The 25,060-nt window shown below is 39.3% G+C and overlaps 1 protein-coding gene across 2 annotated transcripts in view; it reads left to right on the top strand.

Annotated features, from left to right (window-relative positions):
• Positions 1 to 25,060, top strand: part of rsu1 (Ras suppressor protein 1) — a 208,963-nt gene that overhangs the window by 78,248 nt on the left and 105,655 nt on the right. For both annotated transcript variants that reach the window (XM_063044180.1, XM_063044181.1), the window contains exons 4-7: positions 607 to 727; positions 7,025 to 7,143; positions 9,813 to 9,895; positions 10,145 to 10,259. In XM_063044180.1, coding sequence (XP_062900250.1) covers positions 607 to 727; positions 7,025 to 7,143; positions 9,813 to 9,895; positions 10,145 to 10,259 — 438 coding nt within the window. The remainder of the gene's footprint in view (positions 1 to 606; positions 728 to 7,024; positions 7,144 to 9,812; positions 9,896 to 10,144; positions 10,260 to 25,060) is intronic.

Below are 25,060 nucleotides of genomic sequence, written 5' to 3'. Positions count from 1 at the left end.
ATTCCCTCTATTTGGCTCTGCTTATATTAAATTCTGTAATTTCTGTTAGTGTTATCTTGCAATTGGTTATACATATTGCCAATGCACCCATCCAGTGATTTCACAACCAGGACTTAAGTAAATTTTATAAATTATTCAGCATTTTTCAGCTTGCCTTTTTGATTGTTACTTTATTCTGCAGTTTTCATCGGTTTCATTTTTCTATATTTAGTATGCTTTTAATGTAGTTTTTCAATACTTTTGCTGTTATAAAACACAAGTTAGATTTTTTCCTTTCCAGAAGAAAAGGCTATTTTATAATATTTTATATAATTTTACTTTGCTCTGAGTGTTTTATCTTTCACCAACGTCTGATGAAATATTCTATTTCTGGCAGTGATTTTCCCTGCCAATTCTCTGCAATAAAATGAAAACCTGTTTCAAAGATATTGTTTTCTTCTTGAAGGAGATTGTAATGGGCAATTGTATGTTACGTACATGCTACTGTGAGCTGACAGTTTGAAACCCAAAGATAATGATTTTTATCTCCATTTTTTTTGCCTCTTGCTCTCGCATCCCTTTACAGTGAATGTGGATTTAACTGTATTTCTGCTTCTTTCTATTCAGGTGTTCCAGCAAATGTAGCTGAATTGAGGAATCTGGAGGTGCTGAATGTTTTCAACAATCAGATCGAAGACCTTCCCACACAAATCAGCAGCCTACAGAAGCTGAAACATCTTAACCTTGGGTATGTAGATCGTATTGGCAATTGAGTTGAAGTGGGAGGTGAAGATAACTAGAAAATGTGTGGCCAGCAAGTGAGAGGAAATGGGCTTTCACCAAATACACTTTACATGCCACAAATACCTGAATTTTAATATTTAAATGAACAATTCCAAACTGCCCAGTTTATTCTTTCCATTGCTATGTACTTTTTCTCAGCAAGTTTACTAAATGGATATTCTAAACTTGAATAACTTTATGCTGCTGACTCTTGTCCACTGTGGAGTGAAATGGAGCATCCCTATGCTCATTTTAGTCAAAACTCCTGAACTGCTGTTAGATTGGATCTTTGAAGAAGCTTCACTTCTATTGCATTATGAGCCCCATCTTCCTTTCACTTCTGTCAGTAAGCCTCTGTTATAAATCTTTTGATCTCTTTCCATCTGAAATGGTGTAAGTGAACCGTGAGATTTGATATTCATTGTATAGTTGAAGGTTGGGGCTGAACTGTTGTGCTGATGGCATAAGTTATTTTGGGCATGAACTGCAGAACACAATTATAGAATCAGGCTGCAGAATCAGGTTTTCTTTTAATGTAACACAGCTGGTGAATTTCCAGTCTCATTCCTGATGGACTACCAGAGAATGAACTAATTGGACAGAATTTAGATTGAAGTCAATTTCCCATAAAGCTGACAACTGTTTACAGTTATTGGTCTGGAAACAAAAGTAGATCGTAAGCAAGTTCCATAGAACTGGCCTCTTGGCAGGAATCTAGGCCATGAGGTTGACTGCCATTAAGCTAATTATACTTTTGGTTTTAAAAAGATAGCTTAAGATTCAGTCTGCTCCCTTTCAAATAATTAATAAGGATATTATAAATGTTGAAGATCTATTTATGTAATATAATCTAAATCTTAAAATCAGATACCTGAGCAGGATTGCTGAATGCCAAAAAAAAAGGTGTATCAATTATTTTGTTTTATTTTCTCTAATAGAATTGTTTCTCGCAGCGTGTATTGGCTTTGCAGAACTGCAAAAAGTGGGTTCATTCATTAATCTGGCATGCACTGGTTACAATGGTTCTACAAGGCTGCTTATGGAGGGTTAAGTCAAAGTAGGAAAAAGTATCTTCAAGTATATGATACTCAGTGCTTGACCAGTGTGGAGCTGTAATTAAAAAAAAAAGCAATAGAATCTTGAACCTTATGAACAACAAAGAAAAAAAAGATCAGGAAGAGACTTTACTGTTGAGACTATGTGTTGAGCACTGTGTTCTCCATGCAGGAAGAAAACATTAAAATGCATAAACCTGCACATTTACAGTAAATATGAGATTGGGTCTTAGGCTATGATATGAATCACAGCCTAAGAAAAAGGCTTGAAGAAAAATCCAAGATTTTGCCCTTAGGCGAATGGTAGAAGCAAGTTTGGATAATTCTAAGTGTAGAATAAGTTGCCACTGGATTAAGCTAATGAAATGCTGAAGTAATAGTGATAAGAGAGTTCTTGCTCTCAAAGAGATCAACATAGAACAGTACAGCATAGAAACAGGCCTTTCAGCCCACAATGTTGTGACAAACATTGTGTGGAATTAACTTTGAGATACAGCAGAACAGTAAAGCAAAATATTTTGAATCGTTTAGGAAGCAATTTACATCTCTCTTAAATTCCAAAACTTCAAATTCCGTAAGTTATCTGGTCAGATTTAAATGTAACTTTCTTTTTTAAAAAAAGATGGTGAATCTTCCTAAGAGTGTGTGCCCAAATTGACATTAATCTTCTTAAAAAAATATATATATATACTCCCATGTCATAATTTTGAGCAGAGATTATCATTGATTAATGAATTGTAACAATAATTATGGACATTTTAAGGAAAAAGGATGAATTCTGTTGCAACATTACGTGTAATATTGTTTTACTATTAATAAATTTAGAACAGTGACACATTGAAATAAATGAAGCATTTTAGAAAACCTGTTCAAAAATTAATATTAATCTTTTAAAAAGGCAATTAAAAACCATTTGTATATAGTGTTGTATTGTACATATGTAACATAAATGTGAACACTATCTTGTATGAACATGCCCCAAGGCATACAATATCAAGGTGAGGAAAATAAGCACATTACACTCAGTGAAGTTGGGTACCACCTTGGGTAGAATTTAGTTAATCTAAATGTATTCTCAATCTAAGTGTAAGTTAATTCCAAAAATTGCTTGTCTGTCACTTTGCACTGTTTCAGGATTGATTTTGGTCCACTTCAGCTTAGCCAACATAAAAAGCTGAAGACAAAATTTTCGACACTGTGGTTTCGTGTTTGTGCATTCTGTGTTTTAGAAATGGTCTTGAAAGTTCTGGAATGGGATGGGGTTGAATATTTTCTTTTGTTATCTATTTGTGATTTTAAAATTGGGTTATTTGCAAGTAAAGATACCTTAGAGTATGTTATCAGAATCAGGTTTAATATCACCGGCATATGTCGTGAAATTTGTTAACTTAGTGGCAGCAGTGCAATGCGATACATGATAAATATAGAAAAAATGAATGAATTACAGTATGTATATATGCATATTAAATAGTTGAGTTAAAATGGTAGTACAGAAATAATTTAAAAAGTGAGGTAGTGTTTATGGGTTCAAAGTCTATTTAGAAATCAGATGGCAGAGAGAAAGAAGCTAATCTTGAATCACTGAGTGTGTTATCAGCTGAATTTTGATCTCAACTAGGTTACTCATCTGGAGTATTTTTAAGTGCAAGGACATAAATCACTATTTGCATTTTATTTCACTGCCAGTTATGCTAATCCAGGGGCATTTCCATTTATACATATTAATTTAAGGGTAAGATTAAGCCAGCGATTAAACCAGCAATTTATGGGGTGAGTCCTGACGAAGGGTCTCGGCCTGAAAGGTCGACTGTACCTCTTCCTAGAGATGCTGCCTGGCCTGCTGCGTTCACCAGCAACTTTGATGTGTGTTGCTTGAATTTCCAGCATCTGCAGAATTCCTGTTGTTTGCATTTATGGGGTGATTTTTTTTTTTGAACAAAATAAAAACTTTATCTCTGATTTGGATATTTTTTTGTTATCAAGGGCAAGCTGTGCATTTAATTTGATTGAAATTTTAGAAAGCCTTTAATAAAGAGAATTTTAGTTTATGGAGTTAACATAAAATTATTGACTTAGTTATGAAATTGTCTGAGTGGGTTATAATTCCATGAAGTTGTAGAGCACAGAAACAGGATATTCAGCCCCTCATGTCCATGCTACCCATTTTGCCCATCAACACTGATCTCACTTGCCTGGTTTAGCCCTTCTATGCCTTGTCTATTCAAGTGCTTCTCAAAATTTCTCTTAAACACAGTGTTTATTTCTGACTCCACACCTTCCCTGGCAGTGAGTTCCCGACAGCAGCCATTCTCTCTATATGAAAACAAACCCCTGAAATCCATTTTAAAACTTTTGACTTTAAAACTATGTCCTCTACTTTTTGATATCACTAAAGATGGGGGAAAATATTTTGACTATCTACCTTACCTATGTCTATCAAAATTTTATATACCTCTATCATGCCCTGTCAGTCTCCTTTGCACCAAAGGTACCAAGTCTCGTCTATCCATTCTCTCCCCATAACTAAAGACCTCCAATCCAGTCAATATCCTGATGAATCTTCTCTCTATCCTTGCTCTGGTGTAGTGATCAGTGCTACGCGCAATACTTTGTGTGGTCTAATCTGTGATGGGCAAAGGTGCAGTGTTTAGTAACTACCTAACTTGTATTTTATCTGCCCTAACTCTTTGAAGGTAGTCATTTTGTTTTCCTCCTTCCATCTCAGAGAACTATGGACTTGAACCTCAAAGTTCTTCATCAGAATTCCTCAATGCCCAGCCATTTACTGTAGATATCCCACCTCTATGTGTCATTTCATCTCACATTCATCAGGATTAAATTCCATCAGCCAGCAGCACGCCTGACTTTCATCTGATCTGTATTCTGCTTCAGCCTTATGGAATCTCCCTTGCTATCCACAAGGCTACCAATTCTTGTGTCATCTGCAGACTTGTGACTTGCACCTCCCATATTCACATCCAAGATGTTTATAAGGGTGAGCTTTGTATTTTGGCCACTCAAATGACAGAAATTTTCCCTTACGGAGTTCAAAAATGTCACTAGTGGTGTCTCAAGGATAATGCAGCCACCAGTACTGTCTTTCTTAGAATGGAATTGTAACATAGGCTTGTTATAAAAAGAGGTACATGGATGAAAGTGCATAAATCAGAGTTGTATTCCCTGGAATTCAAATGATGAAGGGTGCCTCACTATTGGACTTGACATTCTGATGATTATATCTTCTAGCATGGCCCTGAGTTCAATCTTGACTGATCAGCAAGGCCTTGTGCAGTCCAAGGTGTTTTCCCCTTAGCATTTGGTTCTGTTTTTGAATGGCCTTGACTGTTGATGAAGTCTCATCCCCCCAAGTGTTCTGCCTGGCAAAGCTGAGTTCATTAACTGGCAATATTATCAAATACTGTCACAGTACATGATTTACAGTAATAAATTGTCTTTTTGTCCTCTGCCTAAAAAGGTTATTAAAACAAAAATTGATGAAGTTTAGCTGTGTGCAAGGAATAGAACATGATGTTACTCAAATATGCTGGGGGGCGGGGTGGAATTGTAAATAATCCAGGGGGAACTGCATGTCAGTACGCTGAAATAGGATAAAAAGTAATGTCTGTTTTGTACATGCTAAGTGCTGTAAGTAAATCACTGAGCAAGAATTTAGCATACAGATCTGACAACGGAAACGTGAAATTGGTAACAAATCTGCTTTTAGGATCTGTTCAGGTTCAGCACCTCAGATCACATGGTGCCTACTGTTTTCTTGCTGTCTGGGGGCATTGACATGGGTCAGTGCAGACAAGATTGATGCTTTCTTTTGCGGTGTGTCTTTGAACCATGCAGGGCAGTTGACTATGGAACGTTAAGCTCAATGCAGACCTGCACCACAGCCCTGGGCTTCTGTAACCAGCTTGCTGGAGATCAGAAGTTCTGCTTTATAGTTTGGACACACAGTTACTAGCACAGATTCAGAAGACCTGTCGTATTTAAGGGAGGACAAATGGCAAAGCAAGCAATTACTTTTGGTCATAGCGAAGTCTACGATTTGGGTGTATCAAATAAAAGTAAGAACCAGGCCTTTCAAGAGTGATAGTAGGTAATGTTTCCATAGGCAAGAGTGGAATTCTCATCTGTTAATGGAAATTAATGCTAAGTAAAGTTAATTTTACTGTGGATTTATTTTTTGTTGAACAAATATAGTAAAGAATTTGGGACATTGGTAATCTAATTCCATATACCTGCTATCAGGTATTATCTGATCTGAACAGTGGAAAGGGCTCGAAGCTAAAAATAATGACCTTTACATTTGCACCCACATATGGAGAAAATAGACCTTTTACAAAATAATTAGAACAAGATAATAGTAAAGACCTTTCTTTTCAGTTACATTTGCGACTTTTTTCATTTGCATTTAATTACAATGGGGAAAGGTCATCTAGTGTGTGGTTATGATAGAGGTCCACTGACCTGGACTCATTCAGAATGTGAATTCAAATGTCACGTTTTCAGTTTGAAGTGAGTTGACGAAAAAATAGAAAGCTGCTGGATGAGTTCACTAATGGTATTGTCTGTTTATACCTCCAATTCCATGTGAGTTGAGATTAGAGCATCACTTTTATTGCCCTCTCAAAATAGTCCATCAAACTACATATTATTAATAAGTGAAGATTCACCACACTTTCTCAGCTGATGAACTCCAACACAACCAATCCATGAAAGAAACTATCAACAATATTTAACAACGCAAACACGAGGAAATCTGCAGATGCTGGAATTTCAAGCAACACACATAAAAGGTAAACAACAGGAATTCTGCAGATGCTGGAAATTCAAGCAACACACATCAAAGTTGCTGGTGAACGCAGCAGGCCAGGCAGCATCTCTAGGAAGAGGTACAGTCAACGTTTCGGGCCGAGACCTGACGAAGGGTCTCAGCTTGAAATGCCGACTGTACCTCTTCCTAGAGATGCTGTATGGCCTGCTGCGTTCACCAGCGACTTTTACGTGTGTTGCTTGAACAATATTTAACATGTCAATTGAATACAATGGATTTCTAGTGAAAATATGCAGAAGAAAAATATTCTGGAAATAGTCACCAGATCGGGCAGTGATGCTGGATGAATGTTGGCATTTCTCTGTTTTGGGATGTTACTTTGCAACTATAAACTTAATCTTTATTTCCCACCCTTACCCAAAAGCATGAACAGATTAAATTCTCTGCCAAGAGGGTTTGGATCTCTGCCAGCACTGGAAGTGCTTGATTTGACGTACAACAATTTGAATGAGAATTCCCTTCCTGGCAACTTCTTCTACCTCAGTAAGAGACTTTAAAAAGAATACTAACTTTGCTTAACTTCTGTGGAACATTGATAGATGTAAAATTGGAAAGTGAGTTTACTGATATACCATTTCTGCTATGTTTCATAACCATTGCTCTTGAACCAGATGATGTCTATATAGAAATGAAGATTTTAAAGATGTGCAGGTTTAAGATAAACACAGAAACTGCTGGGATCGCCTGGCAGTCTGAAGCATCCTTGGAAAGGAGAAAAAGCTAAACTTTCAGGCTGAAGGTCCATAGTCTGAAGAACATCTTTGACCTGAAATATTAACTGTTTATCTTAGCACAGACAATGCTTGACTGGATGTGGGTGTCCGGCATTTTCTGTTTTTTTTTATTGTCATTGGAAAGGAAAGCACATTAGTTGTATTCAGTTGAAATTTGTCTTCATGACCCAAATAATCCTATGTTACTCATGTTCAAGTATTTGGATTGTGATTTACAAAATCCTGTAGTTTGTATATATTATTCATATTATTTAGTGCAAGACCCAGATTTTTGAAAAGTATCATAATCTTAGAAAGTCTCTTGATTTTTATGTATGTAGAGGTAAGAGGTAGATTTAGCGCTGATTGGGAGAGTTGAGTTTCCTGTTAATATCATTTAGACATAACAAAACTTCATCTTTTTGCTGTCTCTTTTTACATACAAGTATGTTCTAATTAAAAATATGCAAACCTTTATTCTTGCTATTTTTTTTTATTTTCTCATTTACTTGAGATTTTTCACATTATGTGAAGAGATTGAGACTATTGCTTTACCATTTGCCCCAGCTGCAATCAAACTAAGTGTTTCAGGTGATCTGAATATAATTCAATTGAGTTTACAAATAGATTTGTTAATGGATGTGGGACCAATTGCTATAGTAAATTATTGCTGGTTTCAAAATAATAAATGTTATCAACAATTAAATCTATAAGGTTGTCTTTGTGTAACTTGATTCTTTGCAATTCATATTCATTTAATATGGCTAGGAGGTAAACTAATCATTCTCTTTCATATTCCTTTCAATACCTGCATAGTTTTGCTGTGAATGGTTTTACTATCATAAGTCACTTTAATTTCAAATTCATAATTTGCTAAAAAATAAATGTTCACTGCATAGTTTGGCAATGTTTTTCATGTACTCGGACAAATTTGCTAATGTTGAGTATTGGAAGCAAAATAACACTATACATCAATGTGGCAGTTCTCTTGTCTATCCGTGTCATTACTGAAGTGCAACCATCAATTGATATAACTTAATTTCTGTATCCTGCTGTATAACAAACTATCTTTAATGACCATAATACAAATAGTTTCATTAAATTAAAAAGCTTTTTGGATTAAAACAAATGAAAATCGCGAAGTACCAGAAATTGAAAATTTCTTATATATATTTTTTAAAAACTGCAAGTGCTGAACCTGCAAAAAAAAACAAAGCACTGGAAATGCTCTGCACGTGAACCTGCATCAGTGGAAAGAAAAATGTGGTGATTAATTTTAGAACTAGAAGAAGTTTGTTTTAATGGTTGGCACCAAGGCTAAGTACCAACAACTGGGAGATCTTGCATTAAATGAAAATAATCGAGTGTGCTGAACCTGTGGTTACATAGTGTTACATGGTTAAATATGAAGTGGTATGCTGAAGATGGTGACTTTTTTTTATTGTTCTCTAGGATGACAAGCAATTTTAATAAAATTGTAGCAAATCATTGTCTAGGCCTTGCACCAACCCTGTATTCTTTAATAACTTGATTCAGATGGAAATCACTCAAACAGTGTAATTCCTCAAAACCCTAGTCTGATTTTCATGTTTCTGTAAATGGGGCCTTCTTTTCTTAACCAGCTATATGTTCACCTTACCCCGTTGCCAAATTTGCACAAGGCTTGAGGTTATTTCTTTTCTATTTTGGCTCTTGGGACATCAAGAATTTCAAATAGAAAACCTTTGCTCTTCACATTTAAATGTGGAATTGAAACAATCCCCTCTATGACACCGGTAACTTTTCATGTCTTAGTTGTCCTTCAATCTGATAGTCTCGCCTAATTTTCTACTGTATCTGTTAGTTCTTGTAGACATCTTGCTTGTTTTATTTTAACCTTTTCTGCTTAATGATCTGGAACTTGTTCACTGGAACGTTAGCAAATTGAGATTTGATTTATAGAAACCTGATGCATATAAAAATCGAGAAAATAGAGAAAATTGACTTTCAAACTAGAGAGTACTGAGTGATTAGTCAGCTATGTGGTTAGTATAAAAAGGTCTGAAAATACTTTAAGTAAAATTATTTTGTATATGGGGGGAGGAAGTACAAGTCCAAAACAGCATATTTCATATTAAGTGCAATAGCAAAGACCATAAAGATTTTTCAGAATAATTCAGTTGATAATATGTGTATTCGTCTGTCTTTTTAGGAACAATAGGAATGTATTATTACTGAAGTTGTTAATTGTGTCATTAGCTCCAGGATGTGGTCACTTTCCTAGCCCTAGCATCAATACAATAAACCGGCTTGACCTGCTTGCTATTATTGGGTGCCCTGGGCATGTCAGAGACTTTTGCAAAGCCAAGGCTATTAATCAAGCTTGACTACTTTTATTGATTGAGCCTCAATGGTCTGGTTACATACCATGCAGTTTATATATTGCTGTTTAATTTGTAGCCACCTTGCGTGCACTCTATCTAAGTGACAACGATTTTGAAATCCTGCCGCCAGAAATTGCGAAGCTCACGAAGCTGCAGATAGTAAGTAATTTATCTAAATTTTTGAAAAATCAATTGGCCTTTGCAGTTTGTGTAAGTTCTGAATGAAGCCAATTTGAGCATGTTTGGAATTTATTTTGTTGGAATAAACTGCTGCACCTGGTACTACCCTTTGCTTATCAGTAGAGAGTTGTTATAAATTGAGACAGTAAGAGGAACCAAACTAAGAATTGTTTGTGAGCTGTTCCATTTGAAATCTGAATTGGTCCAATGGTTGTCCATTTTTTTAAGATCAGCCTAAGGGACAATGACCTGGTATCATTGCCAAAAGAGATTGGAGACTTGTCTCAGTTGAAGGAGCTTCATATTCAAGGAAATCGACTAACTGTGCTTCCCCCTGAAATGGGTAAGAGAGGCTAAATTGCCTGCTTTATTCTACAATATGAAATATTTTGTTTACTGTTAATAAATAAAAACACTTTAAGCAAATATCTAGTATTTTAAAGCTCTGTGTGTTGTAATAGAAGTTTAAAGAGCAGAATAATCTAATTGAAGAGTATGGTTTTTTTGGTGTTTAATGATAACTTGCTATTCCTCATATTTAAAAAAGAAAAAATATCTAAACTGAAGTTCTGGATTAAATTGTTAAGATTTAAAAACTCAGACATTTAAATTTATTGTCATAGTAAAATAGCAAATCGTATCCATAAATTAATTTTTACTTGTATGTTAATTTTACTGATTTCTCTTTTGCTAATTCTGTTAACTGTAACTGGCCTTTTATAAAGAAAGCAAATATTAACGTGAGAATTTAATTTCATACTTGGTTCGGTGCTGAGATTAGGAAATGGAGAGCTGTACATCAGCATTCCCTTGTCAACTCAAATAATTTTCATGCACAGCAGTACTGTGAAAATTAAAATGAAAGGTTTTTTTGTGGAAGCCTGTCCCTATTTATGGAATAACTGAAGGAATGGATTACCTTACCAGTATCTTATGAATTTTGGATTTTTTTACATCCGAAACCTAAGCAGCCATTGAGGAAATATATTTTTTCCCAATTGTATGTCAAAAAAGAACATGAGTTTTCACCGTTAAGGAAAAAGAACTATCTCCACCCAACCTCTACCCATCCACTTCCATATTAACTGACATCACCTACTTCTGTCCCACCTTCTGTTCTTGGAAACAAGCTTAATAAATAAAAAGTATTTAAAAGGCTGTATGTTTCCAGTAATATGTGTATTTTGTTTTCACCGGTTTCTACCAGCTATTCAGTCTCCGTGGAATCTTATAATGTAAGAAGTGCAAGAAAGAAATTGAACATAGTAGTGTATATGGGCTGGAAAGTAAAACTATGTTACATAGGCAGAGCAAACTCTGCTCATCATGCATTTCATATTTTCTACTTGCATTGGAGCCCCTTCAGCACATTGAGTTAGCCCTGGCTGACAGTGCGGTCCATCCATTCCATTCCCCTACTTCTTTCCTCAGCAACTCGACTGATTAGCTTGTTCATCTTTCAGGTAGAGAACATAATTGGAATTCAGGCAGTGTGGTTAGGTGGCTGATGGACGAAAGCCTGTTAACAACCTGATAAATTGTAGGTGCTGCAGGCCCCAACATTTTGGGCTTCCTTTACAAAACTCCTTAATGGGATGGTTCTGAAACATCCACTCACTAGCACATTGACAGCTTTGTTCCTCACAGTCGAGTGACGTGTAATGTTTGAACTCCACCTCCACAGGGTAATACCAGAGTGTACAGGTTTCCCCCACCATCCGAAGGTAGAGTGTTCCTATGAAACGGTTCGTAAGCCGGAATGTCGTAAAGTGAAGAAGCAATTACCATTTATTTATATGGGAAAAATTTGTCAGCATTCGCAGACCCAAAAATAACCTACCAAATCATGCCAAGTAACACATAAAACCAAAAATAACAGTAACATATAGTAAAAGCAGGAATAATATGATAAATACACAGCCTAAATAAATTAGAAATACTTCTCTACAACGATTGCCTGCACTGTTCTCCGTAGCGAAGATCTCACACAAGCGCTCTTGGCAGAAAATCTCACGCAAGCACTCTTGGCAAAACACTCTGTCCAGTAACCTTTAGACTAGGAAGCTGCCAAATCATACCAAATAACTTGTAAAAATACACAGCCGATATAAAGTAGAAATAATGTATGTACAATGTAGTATCACTTACTGGAATCGGGAAGCCAGCGTCGAGCATACTGATGATAGTGTGTTAGGCTAAGTCGTCGCAGGTTGGGCTGGTGCAGTGGTCCCCACCCTCCAGGTAGCGACCCAATCCCGATCTGCGAAGCATGCAGGGGTACAGCAGTAGCCAGGACGTATCCAACACATCTTTAAGAAGAAAGCCGAAATAAACGTGCTAATCAATTAGGTGCCGCCCGGCACGTAATTGACAGCCCAGATCAGAGGCGATTGCCAATTGCGTTGCCTCTGATCTGGGCCAACATTTACGTGCCAGGTGCACCTAATTAATTAGCTTATTTATTTCGGCTTTTTTCTTAAAGATGTGCTGTGTGCCTCCTGGCTACCGCTGCATTCTCTGCGAATCGGTATCTGTCCGGGGCCCAAGGGTTGGGGTGGTGGGACACTGGGGTGTCATCTCATCGTTGTCTGTTTCCATTAGGGCAGGCAGCTCATCTTCTTCTATCTCTGCCCACCTCGATGTCGAAGGTCGAGGTTCGTCATCTGCTGTGCCTGATGTGGAAGGCTTGCTTGACTGCTTAGCCTCGCGCATTTTTCTATCATAAATTTCTTTGTAAGCACTCAAACTATCCTGCAAATATGCCCTAAACCGACGTACCCTTTCAAAATTAAAGTCATACTTTATCATTGCAGCGAAAATCTCATGTAGTTGCTTCAAGTTCAGTTTCTGGACGACTTCTCCTTCGGTCCATTTGCTACTGCATTCAGTTTCGATTGTTATCCTTTCCTCTTGCAATTGCATCAGCTCTTCGTCTATCGGATCTTGGCCATGGGATGCCAAAACCTTTTCAACATCATCTTCGTCAACTTCCACAAGCCAAACTCACTTCGTCCTTACTTCGTTCACCACGATCGAAATGCTTAATTATGTCTAGTTTTACACTAAGTGTAACACCCTTACGAGCTCTTTTCGGCTTTTCTGATACCTTAGAGCTCATCTTGCAAAAAGCTGCTCACAGACACGTGTTTAAGCAATGCCGGCTAGAATGCCATTCTGAATCCGGGGGAGGAGCAGCTGCTCGGGGCGCGCGCTGATTTTTATCGTGCACTGATTTTTTTTCGCGCACTGCTTTTTTTCGTAACAGTGAAAACACCTTCTGTTAGCGAAAACAGGGAACTAATGTAGGTCTTCCATAACAGTGAGGCTTTGTAAAGCGAACGTTCGAAAAGCGGGGGACATCTGTATCACAAAATTTAAATATACGCTCTTTAACTGTGTCCTTCTGTTCACTAGTTACTGCACTATTTTGTATCGTCCACAAATTTGGGTATAGGATTGCAGTCTGGGTCCATGCCAAGCCTACTTACAAGGTTCTCTCTGAAATGTGTTTTGAAAGGTTAGATATAACATGCATGGAGCTACGTTCTTCAGCTGTATTATAATTGTTGCATCAAGGAGTCAGGTAAAAATAAAGTCAATAGGCAACAATGAGAAAACCTTCCACTGATTACAACAATACCTATTAAAAAAATAAAAGTACATACAAAAGATCTGCAGCTGCTGGAAATCTTGAGCAACACGGACAATAGGCTGGACTAGCCTAGCAGGTCGGATAGCATCTATGGAGGGAAATGAACAGTTAACGTTTCAGACCGAGACCTTTTGGGATGATCAGCAGGACTGATGAAGGGATTCAGTCCGAAACATCAAATGTTCATGGTAACACCACCTGCAGGTTTCTCTCCCTGAAGTGCATAGCATCATGATGGCAGAACAGTGGTGCGGCTCGTAGAGTCACTTCCTCAGAGTGACAGACGCCTGGCAATTCTGACTTGAAGTGCTGTCTTTGTGGAGTTTGCTGCCAAAGGAAGCAGTTAAGCAGTATCGTTTAAGAAGCACTTGAATAAGTACCTAAAGGGACAGGGCATGTAAGTATATGAACCAAACTTGGGAAGTTGGGCTAAGTTGGGTGTGCACAGTGGCTGGGCTGAAGGGGGCCTGCATCCATGCTCTATTGTGCTTTGGCAATGTGAGATCTTCCACTTCCAGATACATGAGTTGTTAGGTTAATTAGCCCGTATATATCTTTTTTTTTGAAATACTCTTGTGTCACCAAGTATTAGAATCTGGAATGAAGCTGCCAAGCATGTAGGAAGAACCGGCTGCAGTGAGGAACTTGGTCCGTGGCTGTGGACTCGTTTTTGGAGACTCTGCTGTTCATGCTCTATGTTTGTTTTATTTATTCGTTATTTTTATATAGTTTGCACGATTTGTTCTTATTTTTCACACATTGTGTGTTTGGCAGTCTTTGTACGGGGTGTTTCAATGGGTTCTGTTGTGTTTCTTTGTTTTGTGGCTACTTGTGAGCAGGGGAACCTCGGTTGTTTTTGCGATACCTACTTTGATAAGTATATGTTGATAATTTACTTTTCTGGAAAATTGCAAATGTTACTCAGCTATTTAAGAAGGGTGGGAGGCACCAGAAAGGAAACTATAGACCTGTTAGCCTGACATCAGTGGTTGAGAAGTTTTTGGAATTGATTTTTAGGGATGGGATTGTGGAGTACCTGGAGGCACATGACGAGATAGGCCAAAGCCAGCATGGTTTCTTGAAAGGAAAATCCTGCCTGACTAACCTATTGAAATTCTTTGAGGAAATTACAAGCAGGGTAGACAAAGGAGATGCAGTAGATGTGGTGTACTTGGATTTTCAGAAGGCCTTTGATGAGGTGCGGCACATGAGGCTGCTTAGCAAGATAAGAGCCCATGGAATTACAGGGAAGTTACTAGCATAGGTGGATCATTGCCTGGTCAGCAGAAAACAGAGAGTGGGAATAAAGGGATCTTATTCTGGCTGGCTGCCTGTTACCAGTGGAGTTCCACAGAGGTCATTGTTGGGACCGCTGCTTTTTACCATGTATGTCAATGATTTGGACTATGATATTAATGAATTTGTGGCTAAATTTGCCGATGATACAAAGATAGGAGGAGGAGTGAGTAGTGTTGAGGAAACAGAGAGCCTGTAGAGAGACGTAGATAGTTTAGGGAAATGTGCAAAGAAGTGGCAAATGAAATACAATGTTGGAAAGTGTACAGTCATGCACTTTGCTGGAAGAAATAAACAGACTATTATTTAGATGGGGAGAGAATTCAAAATGCAGAGATGCAAAGGAACTTGGGAGCAGGTACCCTAAAGATTAACCTGCAGGTTGACTCGGTTGTGAAGAAGGCGAATGCAATGTTGGCATTCATTTCTAGAGGGATAGAATATAAGAGCAGGGATGTGATGTTGAGGCTCTATAAGGCACTCTTGGAGTATTGTGTGCAGTTTTGGGCTCTTTATTTTAGAAAGGATATACTGATATTGGTGAGGGTTCAGAGAAGATTCACGAGAATGATTCCAAGAATGAAAGGGTTACCGTATGAGGAACATCTGGCAGCTCTTGGTCTGTATTCCCTGGAGCTCAGGAGAATGAGGGGGAATCTCATAGAAACCTTCCGAATGTTAAAAGGTCTGAACAGATTAGATATGGCTAAGTTATTTCCCATGGCAGGGAATTCTAGGACAAGAGGGCATGACTTCAGGATTGAAGAATGTTCATTTAGAACAGAGATGCAGAGAAATTACTTTAGTCAGAGGGTGGTAAATCTGTGGAATTTGTTGCCACGAGCGGCTGGAAGGCCAAGTCATTGGGTGTATTTAAGGCAGAGATAGACAGGTTTGTGATTAGCCAGGCGCATCAAAGGGTATGTGGTGAAGGCAGGGGAGTGGGGATGATTGGTAGAATTGGATCAGCCCATAATTGAATGACGGAGAAACTCGATGGGCCGAATGGTCTACTTCAGCTCCTATATCTTATGTCCTTATAAAGGAAAAGGGATTAAAGGAGGATAGTGTAACTGGGTGGTTGGTGGTCAGTATGGCCTCTGGGGCAAACAGCCCGTTTCTGCTCCTATCCTCCTGACTGTGATTTGGAAATGTATTGCTAATCTTTCAGCATTGGGTCTGAATTCTGGGCCTCCATTTCCAGCAGCACTCTGGGAGTATCTTCACCAAAAGGACTGCAGTAGGAGCAGTCCCACGTTCAGTTAAGCGTAGACAATGAATGCTGGCTGTGCCAGGGGTACTCAGATACTGGAAACGAGTGGGGTGGGTGGGAAGTTGTATCGGAGCTCTTTGGTCTCCCTAGACTTGAATCGAAATTGAGGGACCCATCCCATTGACAATTTAACAACTTAATCTGCTCGATGTTACAGAACATTAGCTTCCATACAGTGCTCCGTCTCAGCTATTGCCATCTCTTGTATCGTGCTCTTTTCACAGTAAAGCCTTTCAAAATTTAGTTGGACAGTGGTGTTTGGGAGGGCGAGGCTGGGGAATGTTTAAATACTCAACATTGACTGTGAATAGTACAAAGTTCCATATACAATTTCAAAATCTCCCAAATGGGAAATTTTTCTTAAATCTTTACTTGTATCCCAATGTTGATTTACATTTGCAGCTCTCTTGCAGTCAAGCTACATAGATGCCATGATATGTGACTCTGGTGTTGTGACAGCAACTGGATAGTGGTATGGCACTTGATTTTGTTACTTGCATCCCCACCCCAACCCACTTCATTGTTGTATGTCTGACTTGTGAAGCTCACTATAATGGCACTGACCCACTTCCCAGTGGGCAGCGTGTGAATGAGGCAGCATTTGCACAGTTGCTGCCTGAGCACAGTCTGTGAGCTGCCAGTTGTGTCTGCGAAGGAGAAAACCAGCATAATGGTTTCTTAAAGCAAGAATGTCCCAATCTTTTTTTTCAAGCTTTGACATTGTAGCAAAATATAACAACCAAATTAAGTCAAACATACTCCTGGCTCAACGAGGAGAATAGGTGCATACCAGATAACATCCAAGTAAATGACAAATATACACTCTTGTGAGGCCACATTGTTGGAAAGACTGCATGCAAAACAGCAGAGATGCTGTGCTCCAGTTAACGCTAATCAGCATTCATATAAGAAACAGATTAGGTCAAGGTGTTTCGCCCCTGCCACATCCCAGTCGTATATGGTGGTGAGAGGTTAAAGAGGTGGAGAAGGCTTTAAGAGAACAGCAAGTGTAAATCACTGACCTGGCTGAGAGCCTTCAGGTCTCACACTATTCCCACAATATTGCTGTGTGTTCTGTTGCTTACTTTACTGGTCGTAGGTCATAGTGATCGTCTGTGTGAAATACAATGGTGAAATGATACCAGCTGTAGGCCTAGTGATAACAGGAAGTGGCTATCTTCTAACTGTACACCCTGGAATTGCATGAAGAACTCAGAGGACTCAGTGGTGAACCATTACACTAGACAATAAAGATTTTGCTTCCTGAATACCTTTGGGTGTTCCTCATAGATTCTGGGTTGCTGATCATAAAAATTTCCATCAAATTTCCCTAACAGTGTATTTAGCCAGAGAGTGGTGAGTGCGTGGAATGGGCTGCTGGCAACGGTGGTGGAGGTGGATACGATAGGGTCTTTTAAGAGACTCCAGGATAGGCACATGGAGCATAGAAAAATAGATGGCTATGGGTAACCCTAGGTAATTTCTAAGGTAAGGACATGTTGGGCACAGCATTGTGGCCGAAGAGCTTGTATTGCGCAGTAGGTTTTTTATGTTTCTATGAGTAGTAAGGTCGGCTGGTGGCGCAGTGACATCAGTGCTGGACTGCGGGGCGGAGGTTCCGAAGCTCAAACCCAGCCAGCTTCCCCCAGCACGCTTTCCATCCGTGCGGGGTTAAGAGCTGGTGATCTCCTTGGGAAAGAAAACCTCACCCGGCAGAAGGCAATGGCAAATCACTGCTTAAACTTGCCACGTATGCGAATTCCAACTACATCAGAACGGCGTGGAAGGAAGTTGTCCGCTACCTGGAAAAATTCCGGATGCGACCTGCATTATGAGTAGTAAATCTGTGGAACGCTCTGCCACAGACTGTGATGGAGGCCATGTCCGTGAGTATATTTCAGGTGGAAGCCTGATCGGTCAGGGTATTAAAAGCGAGAAGGCAGGTGTATGAGGTTGAGTGGGTTCCAGGATCAGCCGTGATGGAATGGTGGAGCAGACTTGATGGGCTGAGCGGCCTAATTCTGCTCCTATGTCTTATGGATCATGCACCTTTTTTTTTAAATCGCCTATATTTGTTACTTCAAGTCAATTAAAATGTTGCCCACAATGTAAGCTGAAAAGGTTTTTTTAATCTTGTCCAGGCATGCCTGGGCAAGCATAGGAAGAGTGGATCCTGCATGGCAGGACAGGTTTTAGAAAGGCTATAAACTTCCTTGAAGGATTTCGATATCTGAGACAGATGTTCCCAGAATAACTGATGCTGTGGCGACCCACTTTCTAGCACACATGAACCGGCTCACAAAACAGCGTGCGCCAGCAGAGAGGCCGGCCCCAAAAAGGGCGCCAGGCCATCTTCACCAGCAGGGGGGATGTCCCGTGTGCGGAAAGGGTCTGCGATTATGCATTCCCCACAGCAGTCCCGCCCAGGGAGGGCGGGAACGGGAAGGCTTTAAAGCAGGCCGCAAAGTTTGAGTAAATCTCTTGTATAGCAACTCCAAGTCACCAACTACGTGTGGTTATTTTAGCGCTGTGTGTAGCACACCGCTACAATGCCAAGATTAAGAAAGGCATTTTTGTTGATGCACAATCAAACAGTCATCAATGACAAGCAATCAAAGAACTTCTAGTGAAATCGGAGAAAATCTCATGGAAGGCACTCAAGGATGTTGAAAATTTTCTTGGCAACTACAGAGCACCAAACTACATGCAGCTGGTTGATAGCAGGCTTGAAGTATTCAAAACCATGCAGTGCAACATGTCACTAAAGATTCATTTTCTGCATTTCCATTTGGGCTTCTTTCCTACAAATCTTGGTACTGTTAGCAGTGAACATAGTGAAAGGTTTCACCAGGACATTGTGGTCATGAAGAAACAGTGTCAGGGCATTTGGAATCCATCAATGCTGTTTGCATGTTGTTGCACACTTAAGTGAGAAGCCTCAGACACAGAGTCCAAATGAAAATCAACAACAGAACACTTTTTTTAGTTGAACTATTGCAAAGCGCAAGTACCATTCTGCAATTATAAACACATTATATTCAATAAAAGTTAATATTTTGTTTCTCCAAACTTCTATTTGATACAAGTAGCCTGAAAGTATATTTGTGTTCAGCTTCAAGCAGTCTATCATAGACAAAAATAATTCTGAGGAAGCAACACTTTTGAAAAAATTTGTTGTCCAGTGAACTTCATCCAGAGTTTTCAGTGGGTGATTAATCTCAATCACCTCTTAAGCTCTGCATGACATCTGAAAACTGCTAACTATACTGAATTCAGCAGCAGCATCCTGCTGATGGTGCTAAAGGAATAGTCCTGCAATCATGAAGAAGGCACACTAGAGGTTCTACTATGTTAGCAGTTTAATTTGGCATATCACAAAAGATTTGCAAATTTCTATAGTGGTACAGTGGAGAACACTGGTGCATCGCTGCCTGTTGTGGAAGCTCCAGTGCACAGAGTTGCTAGAGACTGCAGATGGTTGTCGACTCGGCCAGCTCTATCATGTTCTCAGTCCTCCCCAGCATCAAGGACATCTTCAAGGGCCAGTGTCACAACAAGGCTGCGTTTGTCACTGAGGACCCTGACCATCTGTGGCATGTACTCTTCATTAGTACCATCAGGGAGGATGTACAGGAGCTTGAAGACCAACATGCAACAATTTAGAAATAGCTTCTTCCCCTCTGCTATCAAATTTCTGAATCCTCCATGTACAGTACTTCAATATTCCTCTTTGTTTTACGCTATTCACTTCTTTAATTTATCGTAATCTTTGTCCTTGTACTGCAGTTGCAAAACAAAATTCATTTCCTTCAAGTCGGTGATAATAAACCTGATTCTGCGTTGTGTGAAAAATGCCTGTACTGTCACTTCCAGCAGTGATATCCACATGACAAAGTAGAATGGACCGTGGACATATCACATTTGGCCAATTGCACCCCAGTTCACTGTCCTTGCCTCCATCTGTCAACAAGCCCATACTTAAGTGGCACATTCAATGTGCCCTGTTCCATTAGTCAAGCAGATCCAGCGGAGATTATGTCAGTGTTAGCAGTTGAAAAATCAGCAAAGCGATGAAGGTTATAAACACTAAAAACCAAATACTGAAAATATTCTGCAGGTCGGGCCACAATTCTGGGAAGAGAAATGTTTGATGTTTCAAGTCAAAGACTTAGTCAAAACTGGTTCAGTTCTGTAAAAGAGACCTGAAATGTTAACTCTCTCTCCCTCAGATGCAGTCTGGCCTCCTGCTAAGTATCTCTCGGATTTTCAGTTTTTAATGTTTCAGTATTAATGTCCACACACTTGTGAACACTGTACAAAACTCACAGGATGCAACTTGTGCAAAATTTGAGTGTGAAGATAGTTATTTCAGGTTCCACTTTTGAGCAATGTTTGATGCCATTGCACATAATTGGTGGCCTCCGTGCGCTGTGGGAGTACATGCGTCGAAGTAGTGGTAGCAGTTTCAACAATCCTGTTTACTTGGACCTGAAAATGACCTACTGAGTGTAGACATCTGGGGACCTCTGGTCTATCATTTTCTCGTCGTCATGACATTAGTGTGAAACTCCACTTGCCTGATTGAGTGCAGATCTTGAAGCTCAGCATCATCCGGGCACAGGTGTAGGGTGTGTAAACTTTGAAAGTATAGTTAAAGATGAGGTGAAAGGAAAAGAGACATTTTTTGGAAAGCAGATCAAGAGAATTGGGCTTATTAAATTGTTCAACACTGAAATGAGAGAGAATCACACAAGAGACCAGATCCAGGGCTTTAATCTGGACACGAGAGTGATTAGAGATGAAAGGAGGTCAGAAGTGATTTGTAGCTGAGGGTTTTGAAAACTGTCTGTGATAATTAATAAGTTCAGTGCAGGTTATTGGGGTTTAATGGAACAGAGGTACTTTGAGTGAGTATGAATTTGTAAATACAAAAGAATAGTTTTAACAACAGATTTGAAGTTATTTTCAATTGAATTTCTACTGATTAAGACATTCATCAATATATCATATGGTATGTCACAAGTGCATACAATATTGAATTCTTGCCATTGGTAACAAAGGTGAATTTAAATTTTCATGAAATTCCTTAAATTTACCAAAAAAAGTCTGGTTTTAAGACTGGAGAATTAGCAATTATCTTTTAAAAGAAAATTGAGATCTTTCATTACTGAATTCTCATCATGTCAGCCACCATATATTAAAGTTAGTATTCATTCAAATGCCGAACATGTTTTGCTATTTGTGCGTGAATTTTGTATCAAGATCTTCAATATAAAAAAAACATAAATTTCCTCAAGTATTCTACATTCACTTAGTTACTGAGAACCTCTTCTGCTCTATTATTTTGAAACTAATTACTTACCATTTACTCCATAGGCAGTACCTTATTCATGGTTCACATTTTTGAAGTACCAAGTTTCTTCTTCCAAACCCCAATGGCTGCTTTGACAGGTTTTATAGAGGCCAATAAAGCTTTTGATTGAAAATATGACATTATTTCATATAGGATAAAATTTGTGAAGATGGTTACTGAGAATGCCATGTATGACACACTTGCAATATAAGCATGATGATAAGTTGACCTTCTACTGGAAATTTTTTATAACAGTTTTACAGAAGCATTCACTAGACAGCACTCTCCATCCCTAAGGCAATTTTGTGTTATTGCACATATCATTCACTATTAGAATCTGTGGGGGCCGAATGGTTTGGCTGTGAAACTTCATTACATTTGCGCCTGAAATTCAATGGTAGAAATCCTGATTTCCCCAGAATATTCACGTACCATCAATCTTGAAATATTGTGCAGGTGCGGGATTTTAATAGTTTGATTAATGCTTCAAAGTAGATTACAAATTTTAACCACCAACTGACTGATTCAAGTCTAAAAGACTGCTGCATGGAGCTACAATTATAAAAATGAATGGTCAGTTAATTTAAGTCTTTACCTTTGCAGGATCTTAAGAACATGCTTTTAGATTTAATACAAATGCTGGTGCATGATGCCAAATCTTTGTCTCTTTCTGAGTAGTATGTTAATCTTCAGGGATAGCAAATTATTCTGAGTGAAAATTAGTGTTGTAGCTGCTGCAGGGAACTTGCTGTCTCTCGATTCAAAAGGCCGTGTATGTGCACCTGACCCATGTCTAGCCAAATAGTGCAAAATAATGTGAACAAAGGCAGCACAGTTGCACAATTGCTGCCTCACATCTCCAGTGACCCAGGTTCAATCCTAACCTCCAGTTCTGGTGTCGAATTTGCACGTCCTAGCTATGACTGAGTGGGTTACCCATAAGTGCTTCAGTTTTCTTGTACATTCCCAAAGATGTGCTGGTCAGTAGGTTAATTGGGCACTGAAAATTGCCTCCAGGATGCAAAGAAGTTGATGGGACATGATAGAATAAAATGAGTTTGATGTAGACATGTGATCGATGATTAGCAGAGACTTGTTTCTGTGCTGCGTGACTCTTTTCCTCTAAGAAAGAAAAAGTACTGGCCAATTAATGTTTCAGCAATTGATTAGCAATAGACTCTATCTCACTGACATTTGTCAAGCCAGCAGTTCAAAAAGAAGGGGACTTCGCACCCTTCAGGAACAACAAAAACTTTGTTTATACTTCTACTCTTGTTGGCTATGCCGATTAGAATCATAGAGAGATTTACAGCACAAGAATGGGCCACATTGTCCACATTGAGTTTTATGTCTCTGCACTAAATCTACTTGTTCGCAATAGGTCCATGGATACCTGGCCAAGTGCTAAAGACCTCTGGTGATGAATAAGCTGTAGTTTTCACTGATATCTTTCAATTCTCGCTTCAGCAGTCTGAGGTACCCACCTGCTACAAGCAAGCTTCAGTTATACTGGTACCTAAGAAGAATGTGGTAACCTGTCTCAATGGCTATCATTTAGTAGCACTTGTCTCCACAGTGATTAAGTGCTTTGGGAGGTTGGTGATGAAACATATCAACTCCTGCCTGAGAAGCAACTTGGATCCTCTCCAATTTGCCTGCCATCACAACAGGTCAACAGCAGATGCCATTTTGTTGGCTCTTTATTCAACCCTAGAACATCTGGCAGTGAAGATGCATACATCAGAATGCTCTTCATTGACTACAGCTCAGCATTCAATACCATCATCCCCTCAGAACTGATCAGTGAGTTTCAGGACCTAGACCTCATTACTTGTGCAATTGGATCCTCTATTTCTTTATTTGTAGACACTGGTCAGTTCATATTGGCAACAACATCGTCACCACAATTTCCATCAGCACAAACGCACCACAAGACTGTGTGCTTAGCCCCCTACTCTACTTGCTTTACACTTATGACTGTGTGGCAAAGCCAGCTCCCATGCCAAATTTGGGTTTGCTGATGACGCCACTGTTGTTGGCCGAATTAACGGTGGTGACAAATCAGCGTATAGAAGGAAGATTGAAAATCTGGCTGAGTGGTGCCACAACAACTTCTTACTCGATATCAGCAGACCAGGGAACTAATTGTTGACTAGGGGAGGAGGAAAGTAGAGGTCCATGAACCAGCCCTCATGGGTCAGCAACTTGAAATTCTTCAGTGTTATCATTTCAAAGGCTCTGTCCTGGGTCCAGTGGGGAAGTGCCATTACGAAAAAAGCACGGCAATGCCTCTACTTAGGAGTTTTGCAAAGATTTCCTAATGTCATTTAAAACCTTGACAAACTCCTATAGATGTTTGGTTGAGATTATATTGACTGCTTGCATTACAGCCTGGTATGGAAACACCTATGCCCTTGAATGGAAAAGCCTACAAAAAGTAGTGGATATGGCACAGTCCATCACAGGTAAAGCCCTCCCCACCTCTGAACACATCCCTACAGACTGCTGTCACATCATCAAGGACCCCCACCATCCAGGCCATGCTCTCTTCTTGCTGCTGTCATCGGGAAGAAGGTATAGGAGCCTCAGAACCCACACCACCAAGTTCAGGAACAGTTATTACCCCTCCACCTTGAAACGGAATAACTTCACTCACCCCATCACTGAACTGTTCCCATAACCTTTGGACTCACTATCAAGGGTTCCTCATCTCACATTCTCAATATTTATTGCTTATTTATTTATTATTATTATTCCTTCTTTCTGTATTTGCAGTTTGTTTTTTGCATACTGATTGTTTGTTCATCGGGTAGGATGCTGTCGTTCTTTAATTCTCTTGTGTTTCTTGTGTTTACTGTGATTGCCTGTAAGAAAATTAATCACCCCTGGTCAAAATTTCTGTTACTGTGAATAGCTAAGCAAGTAAAAGATGACCTGACTTCCAAAAGGCATAAAGTTAAAGATGACACATTTCTTTAATATTTTAAGCAAGATTACTTTTTTATTTCCATCTTATACCGTTTCAAAATAACAAAAAAGGAAAAGGGCCCAAAGCAAAAGTTTGAGCACCCTACATGGTTGGTACTTAGTAACACCCCCTTTGGCAAGGATCACAGCTTGTAAACGCTTTCTGTAACCAGCTAAGAGTTTTTCAATTTTTGTTTGGGGGATTTTCACCCATTCTTCCTTGCAAAAGGCTTCTAGTTCTGTGAGATTCTTGGGCTGTCTTGCATGCACTGCTCGTTTGAGGTCCGTCCACAGATTTTCGATGATGTTTAGGTCAGGGGGCTGTGAGGGCCATGGCAAAACCATCAACTTTCGCCTCTTGAGGTAGTCCATTGTGGATTTTGAGGTGTGTTTCGGATCATTATCCTGTTGTAGAAGCCAGCCTCTTTTCATTTTCAGCTTTTTTACAGATGGTGTGATGTTTGCTTCCAGAGTTTGCTGGTATTTAATTGAATTCATTCTTCCCTCTACCAGTGCAATGTTTCCCGTGCCACTGGCTGCAACACAAGCCCAAAGCATGATCGATCCAGCCCCATGCTTAACAGTTGGAGAGGGGTTCTTTTC

This window comes from Mobula hypostoma, chromosome 3 (assembly GCF_963921235.1).
Source record: "Mobula hypostoma chromosome 3, sMobHyp1.1, whole genome shotgun sequence".
Lineage (NCBI taxonomy): Eukaryota > Metazoa > Chordata > Chondrichthyes > Myliobatiformes > Myliobatidae > Mobula > Mobula hypostoma.
Note: the sequence above shows the minus strand (reverse complement) of the source record. Positions and strands in the feature narration are given on the sequence as shown.